Here is a 21204-nt window from a genome sequence, read left to right as displayed (position 1 = left end):
CCACAGCTTTCTTTGGCGGCTCCGAGGGGTCGTGACCCCTCCCCCCCCCAAGATTAAGGACCCGCTACCTTCCAAAGGGAACCCTGTTTGAAGTCAGGTTGACCCGTCACCTCGAGCTGATCACTGCGGAGTGCAACACGGGGCCCACGCAGTTGTGCGACGCTGGCCTGGGGTCCCCCCGCGCCGCCCCTCGGATCCCTTTTCTCCACCTGTAAAATGGGGCCACGGGCGGTGCACGCGGCCGGCCCCGGGAGGACGAAGCGTTGGTGGCGCTAGGCGGTCGGGCCCGCAGGAGACTCCCACACCTAGCGAAGCCTCGGACTCCTGCCCGGGACGCGCCCTCCGCGCCCCAACCCCCTCCAGGCCCCGGCCCGTCCGCCTCCCGCTTGGGGCGGCAATTTGTCTCCTTTTGAACCCCCCGCCCCCGACGGGTTTCCCCCTTTGATTCGCGGCCCTGAGGCTCCCCCCGCTTTGAAATGCAAACCCGCCGGGGCTGGGGCCGCGGGCGCCCGGAGCTATAAAAGGCCTGGGTGGGGCGGGCGCCGCGGCCGGGCCCGCGAGTTCAGGTGAGCAGTCTGCTCGTCGGGGCGGCCGGCAGCGGCGGCTCCAGGGCCCAGCATGCGCGCGGGCCCCCGCGGCCACCATGTACGTGGGCTATGTGCTGGACAAGGATTCTCCGGTCTACCCCGGCCCCGCCAGGCCCGCGAGCCTCGGCCTGGGCGCGCAAGCCTACGGCCCCCCGCCTGCGCCCCAGGGACCCCCGCAGTACCCCGACTTCACCGGCTACTCTCACGTGGAGCCTGCTCCGGCACCCTCTGCGGCCTGGAGCGCGCCCTTCTCCGCGCCCAAGGACGACTGGGCCGCCGCCTACGGCCCAGGCCCCGCGGCCCCCGCCGCCAGCCCAGCCCCGCTGGCATTCGGGCCCCCTCCGGACTTTAGCCCGGTGCCCGCGCCCCCTGGGCCGGGCCCAAGCCTCCTAGCGCAGCCCCTCGGCAGCCCGGGCGCACCGTGCTCGCCCGGAGCGCAAAGGCGGACGCCCTACGAGTGGATGCGGCGCAGCGTGGCGGCTGGAGGCGGCGGTGGCAGCGGTAAGGACCCCTCCCTCGCCCGGCGCCTCCGGACCGTTCCCTTGGGCACCGGCAGGTGCTAGGGCGAGGCCCAGTCGCCCCCTGTCTAACCCCTGCCCCGGCTCCGCAAGGGATTCCACTGGGGCCTCCCTGACCACTCTGGTCCTGGGGTGCTTGTCCCTCAACCTGTCCCTTCCGAATCCCAGCCTGCTGAGCCTCGGTAAGCACGGCTCGTCTCTTCGTGTAGATTAGGGGAACAGAGACCCCGAGACGTGAAGCAACGCGCCTGTGGTCACCCGGCCAGGCGGGAACTAGAGCGCAGCTCCCAGACTGAGCCCAGCGCCCTTGAGCATCCCTGGCCCCGCTCGTCGTCTGCCGCTTCCACCCCTGTCCCAACCCCAAGAGGAAGCTGCCAACCGTCCCCAGAAGGGGCGACCTGCCGACACAGGCCGGCCACTTTCCTGTCCAGGTCTCAGCACCCCCATCAGTGCTGGGGAGAGACTGTGACTCCTAGCCTTTGGACTGCAACAGAGCCCTCTTTGGTTACACTGATGTGGGGGGTCCCTACCTTACCATTCCAGGGCCCTCCCTGAACTCTTGACCCTGGGGGAGGGGCAAGCAGGAGCAGTTGGGAAGGTGGCTACTGTTTGGCTCCTGAGACAGTGAGCCTCCTGCCCCCAGGCAGGCCTCTCTGATCCACTCTCTTCAAAGGCAGAGGAGGGGGCAGGACAAAGGGCTGGCTTTAATGAGGGGCGGCCTGACCTCCTTTATAGGTCCCCCCTTTGTCATGTAACAGACTGCGCCTTAGCTCTGTAGTGACTCCTGTTGGCCGGAAAGTGAACACGATACCCCATTGTCCCGACTGTGTCCGGCCTGTCCTGACAAAGGCCACCTGGCTTTAGGGGCGGGAAGTTGGCCTGCCCACCCTTTGATGTCCGTCCCCTCCCCCTCTTCCCCCAGCTGGGAGGGAGCCTGGGACTTCCCCCACCTCCTCTCTCTCTTCACCCCCGTGTCCCCATACACACTCCTCACTCCTGGGGCAGATGCTGGGGAGGTCTGGCCATAATCAGAGCACCTTCTTGGGAGTCCCAGGGACACAGAAGCTCCTGTCGTCCTCCGGAGGCCTCTCCTTTGCGTGACCTTGGCTAAATAAGGACAGCTAATGTTATGGCACTTACTAACGGGCCAGGCACTGCTGTGATTTCTCACAACATTATTGTAGGTACCATTATCATAGCCATTTTTAATGTGAAAAATCTGTGGCTTACAGAAGTTAAACCCTTGAGGATGTAACCTAGAGAGGTTAAATCCTTGCACGAAGCCATTTGACCAGTAAATGGGGGTGGGGCTGGGAATCGAGCCCCAGCAGACTGACCGCCAAGCCTGTGTTCTCACCCTTTCAACAATAGCTTCTCTTTAACTGATCATCTTTCCTGGGTCTCAGTGTTACCATCTGTGACATGATAGAGAAGGGTCTTATACTTTTGCTGAAGTTATAAAAGGAGCTTTTGAAAAATCTGGTAGAGAAAATACAAGTCTTCTGTCTAGAAAGAAAGTGTTGCCTAATTCTGCAGACAATGTGAGGGATTCTAGAAACTTCTGAAAAACTTTCCATTAACTCTGGTTGAGAACCCTGCGTGAGATTAAATGAGAGAAGGTGTCTTGGGGCCACTGACCCCCCCCCACCCCTCTGGTTCTGTGTCCGTCCCCTGGAGAGGGAAGCCTGCTTTTCCTGCCCCTCTATTCCAGTGTTGTGCCTGCAATTTAGGAGTTGGGGATGAGTCCCAGAGGCAGGAGGAGTTCCTCAGGAGCAAGGACCTGGACAGAGTGCACCGGTGGAGATCAGAGGACTGGTGGGAGGTGCGGGGGAGTTTTTAGGCTGTGTGATGTCAGCCAAAAAACGTTTTCTTTCTGGACACAGGAGCCACTTGCGAACATCGCCAGCCTCTGGTCTCAAAAGTCATTTGGAAACTGTTGTCCCCAGGCAGATGGGGGCCTAGCAGTATGTCTCCCCAAACGCCAAAAAAACCTTTCCCCCTTTATTCCCAGAAAGTAGAAAGAGAGAACCCAGGGAAGTCTGCAGGCTCCCAAGGAAAGGGGCTGCCCCAGAAACCAGGTTAGACCCATTCTGCCAAGGACTCAGGACCATCAGCTTTCTAGAAGCTAGAAGCTGCTGCCTGTCTGCCCAGGGCCATCTGATTCTAACCAGTGCTCCAGAATTGGCAGAATGGCGCAGAATTGGCAGAATCAGGATGGAGTGACAGACCCTCCCTGAGAGAGAGAGGCCAGGCTGTGCCCCGCCCAGCAACTTTGGCCACAGTTTCTCCTTCTGGGCAATGAAGATCCCAGGGTCTCTACGATGGTGCTTGTGTAATGCTGTTCTCTAGGATGGCAAAGGGAAGGTCAGTACACACCAGTGCCCACCCTGCGCCCCTGCCCCCCACAGCAAGTGTTGCTGGCCACCTGGTCTTGTGGTACCAGGTCTTCTTACCAGCTGCTTTTCCCTCTTCCTGGAAGCTCCTGTGCCCTAACTCTTTGCAGGCCTACCTCCTTCTCACCCTTCAGGTCTTAGCTTAATGGCCGTCTCCTCAGAGAGGTCCTCCATGATTTCCCAAGGAAGGCTCCCCCATACATATCGATAATCTTCGCCGTGTTTCCTTCAGACCACCAACCCTGATTTCAACTTACTTCCTTATCTGCGTGTCTGTGCGCTGTCTACTTCCCCACCCACCTGCCCACCCACCAAAGAAGTGCCCATGAGGTCCAGAGCCACATCCATTTGACCCATAACTATCTTCCAGACACTGTAGTACATGACATTTAGTAGGGGCTCAGTACATTTTGTTGAATGAATGAACAGGAAAAGTGTGAGGAACAGCAACAACAACCAAGAGAAGAGGGAAGAGATGAGATCTTGGCTTTGACATGTTTCTGAGGTCCCAGCCCTAGGGATGGGACCCCTGACCGTTGAGCTGAGCAAACGCATGCCAGGGGTGGAAGACTGGTTGCTCCCTTCTCCCTCCTGGGATGGTCCTCCCTCCCCAGCTGAGGACTCAATGTAACTGAGGCTAGGACTGGAACTATGACCCGTGACCCCCCCACCCAAGATTCTATTTATTTTATTTGACAGAGAGAGAGAGAGAGACAGAGAAAGAAACCGCACAAGCAGGGGTAGCGGCAGGCAAAGGGAGAGGGAGAAGCAGGCTCCCTGTGGAGCAGGGAGCCTGATGTGGGATTTGATCCCAGGACTCTGGGATCATGAGCTGAGCCAAAGACAGATGCTTAACTGACTGAGCCACCCAGGGCCCCTATGACCCAGATTTTATCTTAAGGAGGGACAGTGGGAACCAGAAAGATGAGAGAGAGGCTCTGGGGCTTCATTCCGTCATCAAAATATTACCCAGTTCTGAGGGATTACTGTCACCTGGCTGAGGCCAGGATAGGAAAGTACTACAAGGGGTTCTCCTTTGTGGTCCTCCCTGTTTGCATCTCCAAATAGCAGCATTTTCATTAAGAGGGTCAGACATCGGGGTGCCTGGGTGACTCAGTGGGTTAAGCCTCAGCCTTCAGCTCAGGTCATGATCTCGGGGTCCTGGGATCAAGCCCTGCATTGGGCTCTCTGCTCAACAGGGAGTCTGCATCCCACCCCACTGCCTGCCTCTGCCTGCTCGTGATCTCTCTCTGTGAAATAAATAAATAAAATCTTAAAAAAAAAAAAAAAGAGGGTCAGACATCATCCTGTCAAAGGCCCAGCATCCCTTCCTTATGAATAAACAGTACTTCCCTGGTCAGTGGCCTCTGCGGTAGGCCGAGGTCCCACACAACGAGGGAGATGTTTGTTGAGATGATGAGACTATAGCTGTAGGGTTCAGGTCTTGGTCCAGTCCCTTCAGCTTTCAGATGGAGACACTGAGGCCCAGGGAGGGGAGGAGCCCTGCCCTTTCCCCCCACATTCCAGACTTCTCCCTTGGCCCATTGCCACAGACACCAGCCTGGCCTCTCACCTTCAGCCTCTCTCTGATGCCCCAGCTATCTTCACAGTCATCAGCAGATTTGCCTTTTCAAGGCACATCTCCTGCTCAAGAGCATTCCATGGCTCCCCATTGCTATGGAATTCCCATTTTGTTATATGCTGTTACATTGCTGTCAGATCCAGCCCCATTTCTGTGGCACTTGAGAACTGGCTCCAACCCACTCTTGAAGCCACTGTCCCACTAGTTTGTCTAGATATGGAAGTGCTTACTGGGGATGGCTAAAGGGCTGGGCTTCGGAGCCTCAGGCCTGGGAGTGCATTTCTGTTAGAAGCTGCATAGCCTTGGGCAAGTTAACCTAGATCATTTTGCTGAGCCTCAGTTTCTTCCACTCTAACATCAGGATAACAATAGAATTGCATCTTGAAGCCCTGGTGCCCATCAAGCCCAGCCCCTATGCTTGGGGCAAGGTAGGTAGGAAGAGCATCTGTGTCTATGACCTTCTCTGCCAGTCCTTAGAAGGTGCACGGAAACACACACCTCATACTCCCTGCCTCTCCAGTCTGGTTCCCTCCATTGCAACTACCCTTCCTGCCCTCCTACATCTTCGCCAGCTCAAATGCTGTACCTTCACCAAGGCCGTCTCCTCTAGAAAGCCCTCCTGGGTTCCCTCCCCTCCAAGCACTGTGTCAGGTTCTTGTTCTAACAACGCCCACCGCTATCTTGTTTATCGCTTCCATCTACCTCAGGGACTTGTGGTCAGCCCCATCCTTCTCACCAGGCCTCGCACCAAGTAGGAGCCCATGATAAAGCTGGGAACTGTGGTGTTGGCTGAGTCCTTACCGCATGCCGGGCAGTGTGCCAAGAACCTCACAGGGGTCTTATCACTCAAGCTTCATAACAATGCTCAGAGGTATGAGGATCTATTATTGGCCTCATCTTACAGATAAAGTTAATGAGGCTCAGAGAGGGTAGGGTGCCTGCTGCAGCTCACACAGCCAGGATGCGGAAGCGTGGGGTTCAGACCCAGACTCTACCGCCTAAGGAGCTTCTGTCAAATAAAGCAACACACACAGCAGCCCCGGACCCCTCCCCATGCGCGTCCCAGCCCAGGGTGGGGGAGAGGGGCAATGGGGGAGGGGGACAGAGGGGGGAGGAGGCTGGTTGCGGAAGAGCTGGGGGAAGATGATGGGGGAGGGTGGGCCCAGCAGGGGCCAGGCTGTTTAAAACTGGTCCTCTAGGCAGAAGCTGCGTTTGACACCTCATCTCTCAGATGTAGCTGGGAAGGGGAATGACCCAGTTAGAAGGTGGCAGAAGGCTTTTTTTGGTTGGGTGTTTTATCCACCACCCCCCACCTCCCGGCTTTGGCAGCTATTGCGGCTGAGAGCTTAGGGAATCACTGTGAAGGTCCAAAATGGCTTTGTTAACGGCAGGGTCTGGCTTGTCAGTAGCAAGTTATCTTAATGCACTGGCCCTCTAGTTTCTGTCCCGGAGCTCCTGGGATTTGGAAACACCGTGTGCATTTAGAGTCAACGTGGGTTAACCTGTTGAACACTCCCCACGCCATGCTCAGCCCCCAAGCTTGTAGGGGTGCATAGGTCCCTCTGCATCAACACAGATGAGCGAGCAGATGTTAGTGAAAGCCAAGATTGATGCTCCAAGCTCAGCACCTTCCGGTGATTTCCCATTGCTCTTGAAATCAAATTCAAACTCCTCATCCCAGGGCAGAGACTCTGCTGGTCTCTCCAGGCTGATCACGTGCCTCTCATTCATTCATTCAGGCAGGCTGGGGATTTGGGCCAGAACGAGGCAGACAGGCCCTCTCGGGGAGCTGGCACTGTTGCTCCTTCCTCCGCTATTCTCTGCCGTAGGGCCTTAGCACATGCCGTTCCTGGAACATCCCCTTATCCCCTTCCTTGGTGACACAGAAACTTCTTCAACCTTCAGGTTCCAACTTAGATGTCGCCTCCTGGAGGAGACAAGCTAATTAAAGTAGGTCCCCCTAGCCCCTGCCCCTGCCACTTAATCTAGCTCTCAGCTCTAGGCTTACTTTCCTTCATGCTAATCCGTTTTAATGATTTTCTTAGTTTGTTTTTAATCTGCGCCCCACCACAAAAGGGGGGAATGAACTATTTAACAAGTCCCGAGCACCTAGCATAGCAATGAAGATATAAGCTGGATCTACCGAGCACTCAGCCTGTGCCCAGCATTTTCTCAAGTGCAGGTATTTCTGACCCCAGGATCTCATGCACACCTCTGCATTAGATTCGTGGCTTTGAGAAAGCCTCCAGGAAGATGTCCTTTGGAGACTGAACTGACCAGCTGATGGATTGGCTGTGGGAGCCGGACGTGCCACCTCGGCTTTTGGCCTGAGTATCGGGAGGGCGGTGGCCATTTACTGAGAGGAGGCCCCGCGGGGAAGCAGGAGGTCTGTGTCATGTCCCACAAGGACTCATCCAGTACTCCCTGTGTGTCAGGCACCATCTTGAGACTGGGTGAGCAGCAGACCCGGAGCAGGGCGCTGAGGGGAGGAGATTTGCAAAGGTCACCTAGGGAGCTAGGAGAGGGCTAGAGTCCAGAGCCCCTTCCTGGACCTCACCAAGAATGGGAGACCTCGGGACCCAGGTCGAGGATGACCGGGTAGGGCAAGGCTGGAACACACCCTGAGAAACAGCTCAGGGGGGCCTCGGGCTATTCAGGCCAGGGAGAGACTTGAAGGGACACAGTTGCTGTTTGCTAGTCTTGGAAGGGCTGTTCTGGGCCAAGGGTGACCCTTGTGTTTTGTTTTGTTTTGTTTTATGGAAAAATACAAGCGGGTGGTCGCTGGGAGACCAGGCTGCTTTGTAGAGAGGACAGGCACAGTCTGGTTAGGAGGTGATGCTGCTGTGGCATCTGGCTCGGGGCGGGGGGGGTGGCGGGGAGCTTGGGTTATTGGGGCTGTCCAGTAGAACTTTCCTGTGATGGAGGAAATGCTCTGAATCTGTTTGGTCCAGGGTTCCAACCACCAGCAGCAGGAGTCTCTCTGGCCCTTGGAAGATGGCTCACATGATTCAAGAGCTAAATTCTTAATTCCGTTTGGTTAATTTCAATTTAAGTAGCCACACATGGCTTGGAGCTGTCATTTGGGACAATGCAGGACAGGCCTTCTCAAGAGTTCTTAGAATAGTCATCTGTTCCCGACGGGCTCCTTATTCTCCATGGAGGGGCCTCTCAGGCCTCTTCTGTCTCTATGGTCATCTTCATCTTCATCATTGACTAACTTTTATTAATAATTACCTTGTTCAATAGGTTCCCACACCTCATCTCTACGTCCCTCTGAGGGACCATGTCCTCAGTTGACAGGTGAATATCCCGGGATCCAAAGAGGGGCGGGGCCTTGCTGGGTTCACACCACTGGCCTGCGGCCAGGCTGGGGTAGAACAGACAGGTCTACCTGCTCCTGCAGTTTCTGTCCTCTTTGCTCCCTCCCACGGCCAAGCCAGACCGTGGGCCTCCATGGAGAAGATGAGGCAAGGGACAGGCAACAATGGCCAGGTGGCCCGGAAGGAGAGGGCGCAGTGCCGACTGAGCGCTGTGCCTGGAAAGGAGGACAGTGGTGGGAAGGAGAAGCTTGGCTAAGATGCAGGAAGGACCCCTCACCCCCACGCCAGCCTCACCCCTGCTCCAGGGCTTGAATGAGGAACCATGAAGGAGCCACCTGGGACTGGCAACTCAGCTGGAACAAGGATCCAGTCAGGGCCCAGTAGAGAGCCTCATGGTCCAGGAAGGGACAGCCATTCAGCATCTAACTGGCTGGGTCTGGGCGGCCCCGCACAGAAGTCCACCTCCTGCCATTGGGATGGGGAATCTAATCCAAACTGAACATGGCCGTCCAGCTGGTGGCTGGGCCAGGTCTCCCCGCTCCCAGGCCAGTGTGTTCCTTGCCCTGTGTCTCCCTATCAGGCAGCATTCCTCACTCTCCCAAGGGACTCCTCTAACATCCGCTTCCGCTAATAGCTCAGCTCTCCTTGACATCCCCTTAGCTCTTTGCCCTCTACAAACTGCTTTCACGTCCAAAGCCTAAAGAAGTTCAGTTGCTCGTCAAGTCCATTAGCTAAGGATTGGTCATATCCGGGCCCAAGCCTTGAGAGGAGGGCTCCGAGCTGCACAGAACTTCAGAATCTCCAGGCCCTCGGGGCTGCCCCTCTTCTGAGGCACAGGAGAAACTGAGGCCCAGAGAGGAGAAGGGACTTAGTCATGACCACACAGATGGCACAGAACTGGGACCAAGACCTACTGACATCAGCTAGTGGTTCAGAAACCCCAAGGGCTGTTAAAGAAGGCAGGAGAGCAGGACGCGGTGGGTCTGGGAGGGAGTCTTTTCGAACAAGCCGGCATGCGTGCCTGTGAGCACACTGCGTGTGTGTTTGTGTGTTGGGGGGATCGGGATGCACAGTCAGGCTGGGGCTGGACCACACAGAGAGGGGACATGGAGGGTTGAGGCGGGAAGGGTGTTCCAGTCCCAGGGGCCAGAGCTGGTGGTGTCATCCCCCAGGGCTGCGGGGACCCAGCAGGAAGAGGGCAGAGGAAGTGCTGACCCAGAGGTCATGTGACTTTCTTGGAGCCACCCCACCCCGCCCTGGGGGCAGAGGCTGAACCCTGTCCTCTCCTGGCCCAGGCTGGATGGGGAGGCCCAACCGCCAGCCACTGTGCCTCCTGCCCCCTCTCCTCCAGCTTGGCAGGCCCAGTATCTAGGCTCTCAGACAGGGAAATCAGTCTTAGAATTCTTTCAGCAAAAATAACAAACCCAACCAGAGAATCAACAAACATTGGGAGCTTCGTGTTTCCAAGTTGGAAGGGACCTTATAAATAAACAGTCTCATCCAACACATCACCCGTCGCCCAGATCCATTTCCCAGTCTTTCTGCCCCATGGCTGGCCCGTCGCTGTTGGGGATGAGTAAGACCTTCCCATCCGTGTGTGCCATTTTTCTGGAGCAATCCCCGCACCCCTGGAGGTTGGAGGTAATGACAGGAGACCTCACACTGTGTGAGAGGTTCTAGTGCTGTTTCTGAGGCTGGACAGACCCGAGTTGAAATCCCACCTGCCAGATGTGTGGACCACTCAGAGCTTCAGTCAGAAAAAGAGGGTACCAGCTACCCAGCTTCATAAGTTGTTGAGAGATGTATACAAGTACCTGCCACAAGGACAGGCTGGCCATTATCAGAATAATAGTGATCCCCACTTTATAGATACAGAGAATGAAGTCCAGAAAGATGGGGTGACCAGTCCTCGATCACTCAGCCAGTGAGAAGCTGTCTTCCCCAATCCCAAAGGTCTGTTCGCCCCAACAACCCCATGTCAGGGTCCCCTGACAGCCAACCAAGTAGCAAATCCGTGAGTCTCATTTTAGCCTCACTGAATCTGAATTTCTGGCCTAGAATCTGTGCTTTTGAAAAGCTTCCCAGGACCTCCACTGTGCATGCTTTAGGAGAAGGGAAATGTGCTATCTTCCCAGCAGCCTGATGCATGTGGATGGGCCATTACTCGCATCCCAAAGCTAGAGCAAAGAGGAAGCCTCTCCTTCGGGTGAGTTATCCAAGCGTCTTCCCTGCTGCACTCACCACTGAAGAGCCAGAGGGGGCTGCCCTTCCACTGTCCTGCCCCCTTGCACTGGCATCTGGCCCAGAGGGTTATTCATTAGGTGTCTGGGAGCGGCTGGCCCCCATCAGACACCTGTTGCAGGAGCCCGGACTTCCCTCTCTGCACCAGCGTCCCAGGGGCCTGTAAATCATTCATCCTGGGGCCCTCTCCCTGCCTGCTGCTCTCACGCACCTCCCTGTCCCCTCCCTCCTAGGCTCCTGGGGTGGCACAGGTGCTCACAGAAGGGGGAAGGGAGGGTGGCTTGGAGCAGTTGAGAGTTCTGGCTCAGAGGCTAGAGCCCAGGGCTCCTGACTGTCATTAAAATACAAACTCAGGGGTGCCTGGGTGGCTCAGTCGGTGAAGTGCCCGACTCTTGATTTCGGCCCAGGTCATGATCTCAGGGTCATGAGATATTCGAGCCCCACTCCAGGTTCCATGCCAGGCATGGAGTCTACTCTCTCTCTTAAAAAAATAATCATAAAAAATACAAATTCACCTCGCACGCAGTAAAAAAAAAGAAAGAGAAAGGAGGGGAAGGAAGGAAAGAAAAGAAAGGAAAGAAAGAAAGGAAGGAAAAGAAAAGAAAAAGAAATGAAAGAAGGAAGAAAGGGTCATCCCAAAGACTCTCACTTACCTGTGGCCCCACAGCTTCTGGTTCCTTCTCCAGAGGCTTATTATTGATTTATATTTTCTTTCAGAAAAAACTCTACCTACACACGTATGAGTGTGTGTGTATGTGTGTGTCGAGCTGTTACACAAAAAGAATAACATACAATTCACAATATTCTATGTCTTGCTTTTTTTTAAACTCAATATATCTTAGAAATTGGTGCATATTAGTATGTGAGGACCTTTGTAATTTCTTTTCAATGACTGCATAATGTTGCTCTCCATGAATGTGCCATCTTTTATTTAACTTTTTTTTTTTAGGATTTTATTTATTTATTTTTTTTAAGTGAGAGAAAGAGGGCAAATGAGAGAGCCTGAGCTGGGGGGAGGGGCAGAGGGAGAGGGACAAGCAGACCCCCCACTGAGCATGGAGCTTAATGCGGAACCCTGAGATCTTGACCTGAACTGAAGGCAGCCACTTAACCCACTGAGCCCCCCAGGCACCCCTAACAAGTGCCCTACTTGTAGACATGTACATTTCTTTTAGTCCTGTGCCTTTTGAAACAGCGATGGCTTTGGGCATTTTTCGGTGAGATCACTTCCTGGAAGTGGGATTAATGGGTCAGAGGGTGCGTGTGTATTAAACGAGGCTAGATGTTACCAAGCTGGGCTCCAAGGAGGATGTTGCCATTATTACCCCCGGACAGCATATGGGATTTCTTGGTTCCTGGACCACAGCAAGGTACCAAATGTTTTGTTCTTTGGCAGAGCCATTTTCTTAGCAATGAAATGGTGTGATTTGAGAGCTCCACCAGGAAGAAGTTGGCCAGTGGTTCCTGAGCCCACCAGCCCATCTCCTGGGCCCAGCAAGGAGGCGATGGGGCCTGTGGGCTGGGACCTCCCTGGCAGCCCCTCTGGAACAGAGAGAAATAATTATGCAGCTAGAGTCCTATCCCCTGTCTAGGTCCCCGCTCCACAAATCTGGGAGGAGTCAGGCTACAGTTGGGGTCATTTGAGCCCAGGGTTGATAGCAATACCAGGCAGGGTGGCCCTCAAGAAGGATGGGTCCCTTTCTGAGCCCCCGTTTCCCCATCTATGGAAATGGGTGTGATGGAGCCCCACTTGCTCATCAGAAAAGATGGGAGTGAGTGTTGGGTCCCTGAGGAAAAGGGTCTTTCATAAGCACTACTTATAATCTCTCAGGCTGTTTGGGGGAAGGGAGATTCGTCCCCCCACTTCAGATGTGAGTGTTCTGGGCATTTCCAAGGGCCCACCCAGCCTGCGGACCATCTAGCCCTGGCCCAGAGCTCTCTGGGGCCCGCCTTCCCCATGATCTGGCCCCTCCCTTCCCACAAGTACAAGTAGACAGGTGGTCTGCTGTTTGAGCTTCTGTTGCTAAGGCTCAGGAGACTTCTCAGGGGGCTTTATGGACTCTAAGCCTGATAGGGTAAAGAATTGTGCCAAGAGTAGGGAGTGGAACTCTAGACCAGGTGACATGGCTTTGGGCAGGTCCACACTTGTTCAGGGCTTTGGTGACCCTAACTGTGCAGGGGAGCTCGGACTTGAAGGATTTACAAAGCCTCTCTTACTTGGACCTCCTGCATCTGTATTAGCTGCCTGAACCTCAGTCTCTTCATCTGTAAAATGGCAGGAGACTAAACTGAGCCCTTCTGGCTTTAGCCCAGTGAAGATTCGGAGCTCTGCTGGGCTCTGGGGGTGGCGCATTAGGCAGAACTGTTTTTGAGTCAGCGTTGAATTTTCTAGGCCAAGGAAGGACCCATCTGGAGCCAAGGCCTCAGCAGCCACTCCCTTGTCCCTTTCCTGGGCCAGGTCTGGCCGAGGGCCGATATTGTCCCGTGCTACATCGGGTGGTGGGCTGAGGTCAGTGGATGTGGAAGTGTCCAGTGAAGTTCTGCTGCTCTGGCAAGAAATCCAAGGAAAAAAGCCCAGAAACATCTGTTGTCTCCCATTTTCTGCAAAACCATTTGGCTCTTGGGGAGCCCAGCGACTGTCCTGCCAAGCTGCGTGGGCTTGGTAGTGGGGCAGGAGCTGGAAGAGGGGGTGGGTGGTTAGCACGGGGATGCCAAGGGACAGGCAGAGCCAGAGCCGTGACCCTGGGAGATGAAAGCCAGGCTGCATGGGGGCAATTGATTGAGGTGGAACAGGGTCCTCAGTTATTCCAAGACCTGCCATGCCCTGGTGGACATGTGCAGGTCTGAAAGTGCTTACGTGTGCCTCCTATTTATAGCTGAGTACTGAGCTTCTTACGAAGGAAACTGGTGTTTAGTCAGGCCCCCGCACCAGCCCGGGCCAAGCATGACTCTTAATATGCTCTCCAGACAGACCTCTGATCCCAGCCCCAAACAGTCCTGACTTTAACCCCGGGCAGTCCTCAAATCCCACTCCCGCCCTCAGGCTGAGCCCTGTAGAGAAGCCAAGCCACAGCCTTCTCTCTCCTGGGTTGTTGCAAGCCTGTCTGTGCTTCCCCCTTCTTGCCAGTCTGTCCTCCATGCAGCAGCCAGAGCCAGATTAAAACCTACATCAGACCTGCTTTCTCTTGGGCTCAGAAGCCTGCAATGGCTCCCATCCTAGACAGAGTAAAACCTGGAGTCCTTTCCATGGCCAGCAAGGCCCTGGACAACCTGCCCCCCTGTCCTTGCTCACGGCACTCTGGCTATACCAGCCTCTGCACTGTTCCTCACACATCAGATGTCAGGCATGGTCCCACCACAGGGCCTTTGCACTCGCTGTTCCCTGCACCTGCAGCCCTCTTCACCAGACACCTGCATGACCCTTTCCCTGACCTTCTTCAGATCTTTGCCTAAATTTCCCTTCTTGGTAAGTCCTTCATGAACTACTCTTCTTAAAATCGCATGCTCAGTCCTCTTCCTGCAGCCTTCTTCTCAGGAATACTTATCAATTAACATATCAAATACTTAGCATTAACATATCAAAGTATTTGGATCTCTGATTATTTTGACTAGGCTCCACGGGAACCTAATTTCACTGAGAGTAGGGACTTTTTTTAGTTCGGCTGGCTTGTGTACCCCAGTGATTGGCCCACACTAGGAGCTCAGTAAATATTTGTCACCTGAGCCTGACATGGCTCTGTGTCCGCAGAAGAGGCAGTGGAGCGGATGGCTCTGGGCAGACCTGAGGCTTGGTGTCCAGGGCTGGGGCCTTTGCAGATAGCTGACAGGCCCTCGTCTTTTCTGTTGGGCCAGCAGCCACCAGGGTTTTGACAAGAAGTGAGGAGCACCCAGCCCAGGACTGAGCGGCAAGCTTCCACCTCTGCCGGACGTGGCTCTTCCCCACTCTCCCCCTGCCCTGGAGAGAGGAGCCACTGACTTGTCCTTGGTCTCTGTCCACCCTGGGCTGCGAGGTGTCCCTCTGTGTCTCTGGTGTGAGGACACATGGTCTCAGGATCCTGAATCAGAACCACACGGGGAGCTTGTTAAAAATGCAGATTCTAGGGGTCCTGGGTGGCTCAGTCGGCAGAACATGCGACTCCATCTCAGGGTTGTGAGTTCTATCCCTACGTGAGGTGTAGAGATTGCTTAAAAAAAATAAATAATTAAAATCTAAAAAAATAAAAGAAAATGCCGGCTTGACTCCCCAGGCTTTCTGGCTCACAGGGTCAAGGGTGCCCAGGAGCTGTGTTTTTCCCAAGCCCCCGACGTGTCTGTTGCCCTGCTGCACCGGGAAACTGCGGGGGTGGGGTGGGGTGGGGAGAGCTGGTGGAGCTGGCGGCTTAGAGGAGGGCTCTGGGTCAGGGGAGGTGGACTGAAACCTGGACTCCACCAGCAGCCTGCTCTGGGTCCCTGAGCAGACTGCTTCTCCTCTCTGAGCCTCATGCCTCCCCAAACAGGCGTGAGAGCAGCACTTGCCTCTCAGGTTGGGGGGTCTCCGAGCCTGACCCCTCGGGGGGAACGATTGTTACCCCCAGGACCGAGTGGGCATCCCTCCTCACCTCAGGGTCCTGCTTTCAGGGATCTGGATTGTGTCCTCCCTGGGGCCCTGCTTGAGATTTGCAGAAACCCCCCCACCCCATCCACTCACCTCCCCTCCTGGCCCCTCTGCTTCTCAGGGAAGACCCGGACCAAGGACAAGTACCGCGTGGTCTACACTGACCACCAGCGTCTGGAACTGGAGAAGGAGTTCCACTATAGCCGTTACATCACCATCCGGAGGAAGTCAGAGCTCGCTGCCAACCTGGGGCTCACTGAGCGGCAGGTGTGTGCGCCCCTGCCCCCGGCCGCCAGCCCCATCCCCACGGGAGCAGTACTGAGAGTCTGGCCTCCAGGGTGTCAGGCAGATTATAGACTCTAGATTATAGAGGAGAAAAGAGAGGTTGAGTTTCCTGACATGGTCACACAGCACAGCAGAAACTGAGGTGCTGCTGAATCTTCCCACTTGTAACAAAACCCAATATCCCCAACCCCAGTAGGGGGATGGGGGATCTAATTAGCTGTAAACTACAACTGCTAGGATGATGGCTGTTTAAATCCCAAGTTGGGGGAGATGTTACAGGAAACAAAGGAAAGTCTTCCTGGAGGAGGCGTCTTACAAAATGGGGACAGAGAAATTGTCTTTAGGGTCCGGGAGCAGTGGGGGAGGATGTGAGTTGTCTGGGTGGTGAGGCAGGAGGGAGGCCATAAACCCCACAAGGGGAAATAAGAGCCTAGCTGTCCCTCCTCTCTTCCTCGTGCCCTGCCGTTTGGTCTCCCTACCACCCATCTCTGCTCTCCCACACCGCAGGTGAAGATCTGGTTCCAGAACCGGCGGGCCAAGGAGCGCAAAGTGAATAAGAAGCAGCAGCAGCAGCAGCCCCCACCCCCCCAGCCCCCAGCCCATGAAGTACCCCCTGCCGCAGCGGCGCCGCCCCTGGGGGGCCTGTGCCCCAGCTCTGCCAGCCTCCTGGGAGCCGCCTCCCCAATGCCTGTTAAGGAGGAGTATCTGCCCTAGCCCTGTGCCCGGCCTTGTGGGCGGGGAGGGGGGGTGGGGAGCTGGGGGAGGGGAAGCCCTGGGGACACAGGTGTGGGCCATGTGGCTTAGGGCCTAGGAGGCCTTGTCTGAGCCCCAGCCCTGCCACTGATCTCCTGGTAACCTTGGACAAGTTGCCACCCAGCCTCTGCATCCCCTTGGCCCATCTATGCCTAGAGGCTGTGGGATAAGGACTTTTCCAGCTCCTGTGTTCTAGGCCTCAGGGGGGAGGTCTCGATCCCTAGAGGGCTAAGTGAGGCGCCATGATAAGTCTCCAGGCCTTACCTCCTCCTCCATGGGTTCAAGGGTGGGAGGCCGCTGGAGGGACCGGACTGACTCAGGGGGAAGGAGTTAGAGACCAGAGAAGATGGAATGTTGCAGCCCATGACCCAAGGGGAGGGGGTGAGGTCAGCTTCCACCTGCCCCTTCCTGCAGCTTTACCTCCAGCTGTCCCCATCACAAGTTACCCTGACCCCTCTCTAGGCTGGATGCAAAGCACAAAACCCATAAGCCTGGGCCAGAGTAAGAGGCTCTGATGACCGTCCCCTCTGGGTTGCAAAGCCATATGCCCCCACTAGCATTCTCTGTGGGGTCTCCAGACAGGGACAGGCAGAGGGGCCGGGGGGAGGGGTCCACCTGCCTAGTTCCCCCCTAGGCTGTCCCTTAGGCCCCAGGCCCCAGGCCTCAAGGAGTCCCCGGGGGACTTTCTCTGGACCAAACAGAGCTCATAACTGGGCAAATGTTGTACATAGAGTGGAACCTCTTGGATGCAGCTTCAAGAATAAATTTTTTTCTCTTTTTGAAAAAAAAAAAGGTATAAAAGTCATTATACTCAGCCTTAAAAGAAGATGCTAAAGAAGTATAAACCGTCCTCACCTTCCCCTAACAACTGCATAGTCCCCTCCAGTCTCTGTGTTTCTTTAGCAAGGTCACCTTTAAAATGTGTTTGAAAGATCCAAACAGGACATTGTTAGAATAAGTCTACGAGACTACGTAAAATTGTAAGTCCATTTTGCAAGCAGATTCATCAGACCCAATATAGAGTTTTTGAGTTTTTCAAGCACTTTCAGCTCGCATTTTTCACTCCACAACTTTCACTGGGCACCTCCATGGGCCAGGCATGGCCAAGCGTAGGGAATGCACAGTCCTTGCCTCACAGCAGTTCCCAGTCGGAGCTCTGCTCTGGGCATCAAAGGAACAAACAGAGCCTCCAGGGAGCCCAGAGTGGGTTCCCATCTTAGGGCAGAAGATCTGGAAGGCTTCCTGGAGGAGGTGATATTTGGATTGAGGCCTAAAGATCTAGTAGGTGCTGTCAGGGCAAGAAAAGAGGAGTGGTTAAAAAAAAAAAGAATGTGAACAATAGGAACTTAAAGTATGATGTTTTAAAACTCCTGAGAAAAGCTACTGTTCTCAGATCCCTTCCAGAGGTAGGCAGAAGTCTGCCACCTGGGGCCTTTTCTCCCTAGAAGGCTCTGGTGCCAGTGGCCTGCCCCTCTGTTTACTGTTCTGGGATGTGGCCCAGCCATAAAAAAGTGTGTGTAGCCTGCCTGCCCTTTGCTCCTGGGACCCATGACAACAACGCACGAGGTGGATCCAGCCCCACACTAGCCCCTGAAGAGCAGCGGGCACTTCCCTCTCTCCTGCTGGTGGCCTGGGACACCCGGCAGCTTCCCCGAAGATGGTGGACGTCTAAGGCATGGGAGCAAGGTGGTGCCAGGAAAAGGACTATGGTTCCAAGATCAGAGGAAGAGGGTTGGTGTGCCGCTGGTTGGCAGTGAGTGGATATAGTTTTCTGATCTTCAGAAATATTTGCTGTGTGACCCCGGCTTAACTTCTTCCCCTCTCTGGGCCTCATTTCCCCATCTGTAAAACTGAAGAGTTTGCTTACCAAAAGGAAATATGACTCAGGTCCAATAAGTTTGGGAAGTCCTGAAGACTCGACCCTTCTGGGGGAGGCCCAGTGGCATGTTAACACATCAAAGGTTCTGACAAGCCCTACAGCAAAGAAATCCCTTGAACTTTCTTTAATCTGGCATTCTCCATGCTTTGCTACCCAGGAGTCCCCTCCTAGTGCTTGCCAGCACCCCACTGCACAGCACCCACCCCACACTCCTCCGGAGTGGGAATGCTGTGGCCTGGGGGATTCGCCTGGCAGCAGGCTCCAGTGTCAGACGGCCTGGCCTCCGGTTTCCGGCCTCCCTGCTCTGAGACTTCAGGCAAGTCACTAAGCTTCTCTGAGCCTTGGCCTCCTCACTCATCAAATGGAAATAAAGTCCTTGAACCTATCTCAGAATTGTGTCTAGGGTAGGGGCTGTGTTTTAGCCACCTGCTCACGGGCGGTCGCATCCCTGGTGTGTGATGCTGGCAGGCCTGCCCAATGTTCAAATTCCTCCCTCCCCCCCCCCCCCCCCCAATGCTGAGGGCAGATGGCAGTCTGGGAGGTCTGAGGTAGGACAAGCCTGTCCCCAGCCACAGGAAAACCTCTGTCTGGCTGGAGGTCGGTGGCCAGGCCTGGTAGGCTGGGTCAGCTGTGGCTGCTGCCCACATGGGAGGTTGGGGGGCTGGGTGGGGCCCACAAGTTGGTTGGTGATCACCTGTCAATTGGTTTCTGAGCTCCAGGAAGAAGGTAATTTGATCTCAAATGACTTCTAAGCAGTGTCAGGGGCTGCCTTGTGAAGAGTGAGTTCCCTATCACTCAAGAGAGTTCCACCAGAGTCTGGGGTGTTATGGCTCAGGAAAGGGACCCCCCCGCCCCCGTGTCCTGTCAGACCCTGCAGCCCACCCAGTGCCTGAGAGGTATTCCAGCGTTCCTGCCAGAAATAGCTGCTGTGGCCTCTATCGTGAGTACGGCAATTTAATGCCACCCTCCCCCAGGTGGTGAGCCCTGAGCTGGTGCTGGAGACCGGGGGTCCGGACAAACGTCAGATACGGCTTGGCCTGGTCATGGCCTGTAGCAAATCAGAAGCAGGCACAACAGCACAATGTTTTGCATGCAACTTCCCCTATGGCCCCCTAATCCTGTGCCGAGAGCCTCGGTCTGTGGAGGGGCCAATCCCACTGACTGCCAAGGGACTGCAGTGGGCAGAGCGGAGAGGGCCGCAGCTCAGCTCGAGGGGAGGACTCAGTCCAGCATGAGGAATAGGGGAGGTCTCCTGCCGCCCAGGGTATGTGTGTGCATGAGTGTGTAATGTGTTATGATGGGGAGGGGTGAGGTAGGAGGACTGTGGAGCTCCAAGGAAGCTGCCCCAGCTCTGGATGCATGGGGTGCACAGGCCTCAGCCAGGGCAGCCTTGGAGGGCAATCCCATCCCAGAGCGGCTGCTCCGGAGCCACTTTCTCTGAATCATACCAGATGGACCAGCAGTCTGATTCCTCATCTCTCGCAGTCGCCGCTCCGTGGTGTAACAAAACACATGCTCGGCAGCGATAAAGTCTGAACGTTTTAGCAAATTAAAAATGTTTATTTATACGCGTTTAAAAATATCTCCCTATATAATAAAAGGAAGTACATTTTCATCTAACACTTTCCTTAAATCAGCTCACATCTCCATTCTGGTTTGATGTGAGACCAGGAGAAACAGAGAGAGAGAGAGGTGGGAAGGGGGGAAGGGAGATAGATTATTTACTGGTTAGGATTCCTAAGTAGTTATTCTGCCCAGGAGTACCCAAAGTTGCTCTGGGATAAGGCAGAAGGAATGGTGTCAAATGTGCTTGGTGCCTGAACTCGTGGCCAGTTGTGTGATCATAAGACTGGGGCTTCATTGGGCAGGTGGGCTTATGTGGACAATAGCTTCTAGAAGATGTTGCAGTTTTGTTTATTTGTTTGCAGAAGACCAGACTTTTCCAACAAGGGTTGTGGTATTAGGGCAGAGGATGGCAGGAAGGGGAAGGTAGAACCTGAGTGGGGTCAGATTCCTATTTGTCGAAACTAACCCCACCTCTGCTTCATGCGGTGATTGTGCAAGTCTTTTTTTTTTTTTTTTTTTTTAGTCCTGCCTTTTCTGGGCCTCAGTTTCTCCATCTGAAAAGTGTGAGCCTGGACCCATTTGCACTCACAGCCCCAGTGAGTGCCACTGACGTTCAGGTTCAGTGGTCACCCCATGATGTGTTTGCTTCAAGAAGGTTAAAGGAAAGATTCAGTCCTAGTCCCTCCCACGAACCCAAGACTGGCTCCCCCAAGGGCTGAGTCTGGGGAAACAGGCACAACTGGGAAGGCGCCATAAAGAGGCCAGGCTCCCAGGGCTCTTGAGCAAATGCCTCCCCTCTATTCCCTCTTCCTGTGGTTCTCTGGACCTTCCATAGGATCTAATGAAGCCCATGTGTCTAATGGTGGGGTTGTTCAGCAAAGCTGCAGCCTGTCCTGTGACAGAAGTGGTGACAGGTCCTGGGGGAGAGGCAGGAGGTTCTGTCTGGGCCTTCTCGGATTCAGGAGCCATGGCTTTTGCCCTCTCCCAAGCCCAGAGATTCCGCATTCCATGCGACCTTGAGTATACGACTTCCCTCCTCTGAGATGGTTTCCTAAGGTGCAGAATGGGGGTGCAGAAACCTGTCTTCCCAGGCTGTTAGAAAGAATTACAAATCCGATATTGGATATAAGCCTTCATCCAGTGAACACAGTAGGGTTTCCTGAATGCTCCTTCCCTTCACATTCATGCCCAAAGGGCTCCTTCGTCCTGCTTCTGGAGAGCCCCTGGCCTGCCCTTTGAGGCCAGGCTTAAAGCATGGAGCAGCTGGGTGGGGCCTTGGGAGGAGAGGCGGCTCCAGGACCCAGCCAGGCCCTTTACCCAGGCCTGTGCTTCAATTTAAGCCCTTCTTGCCTCCTTCCAGGCTCCAGGGGTATAAGAGGCAGCAGGCCCTTATCCTCAACTCTCCCCAAAGTCTTCCCCGTGTTGGTTAATGGTAGGGCAACGCTATGATTTAGTGTCTGAACTGCGACACTTGTGGGTGAAAGGT

The 21204-nt window shown here is 55.0% G+C and overlaps 1 protein-coding gene across 1 annotated transcript; it reads left to right on the top strand.

The window, feature by feature from the left end:
* The first annotated feature begins 505 nt into the window (after nucleotides 1–505).
* CDX1 (caudal type homeobox 1) lies at nucleotides 506–17485 on the top strand. Its single transcript, XM_045998849.1, has 3 exons — nucleotides 506–1088; nucleotides 15357–15502; nucleotides 16028–17485. Exons 1-3 carry the CDS (start codon nucleotides 644–646, stop codon nucleotides 16232–16234), a joined length of 798 nt encoding a protein of 265 aa, XP_045854805.1. The 5' UTR covers nucleotides 506–643; the 3' UTR covers nucleotides 16235–17485.
* Nucleotides 17486–21204: the final 3719 nt, after the last annotated feature.

The sequence above is a fragment of the Meles meles genome, chromosome 3, assembly GCF_922984935.1.
Source record: "Meles meles chromosome 3, mMelMel3.1 paternal haplotype, whole genome shotgun sequence".
Classification (NCBI taxonomy): domain Eukaryota; kingdom Metazoa; phylum Chordata; class Mammalia; order Carnivora; family Mustelidae; genus Meles; species Meles meles.
The sequence above is the reverse complement of the archived record's forward strand: the minus strand, read 5'-3'. Positions and strand labels throughout refer to the sequence as shown.

Bases quoted from the DNA above. Each gene is read 5' to 3' on its own strand.
- CDX1 (XM_045998849.1), top strand. From the start codon at position 644: ATGTACGTGGGCTATGTGCTGGACAAGGATTCTCCGGTCTACCCCGGC. The intron at 1,089-15,356 runs GTAAGGACCCCT...TCTGCTTCTCAG, and splicing joins TGGAGGCGGCGGTGGCAGCG to GGAAGACCCGGACCAAGGAC. The intron at 15,503-16,027 runs GTGTGTGCGCCC...CCCACACCGCAG, and splicing joins TGGGGCTCACTGAGCGGCAG to GTGAAGATCTGGTTCCAGAA.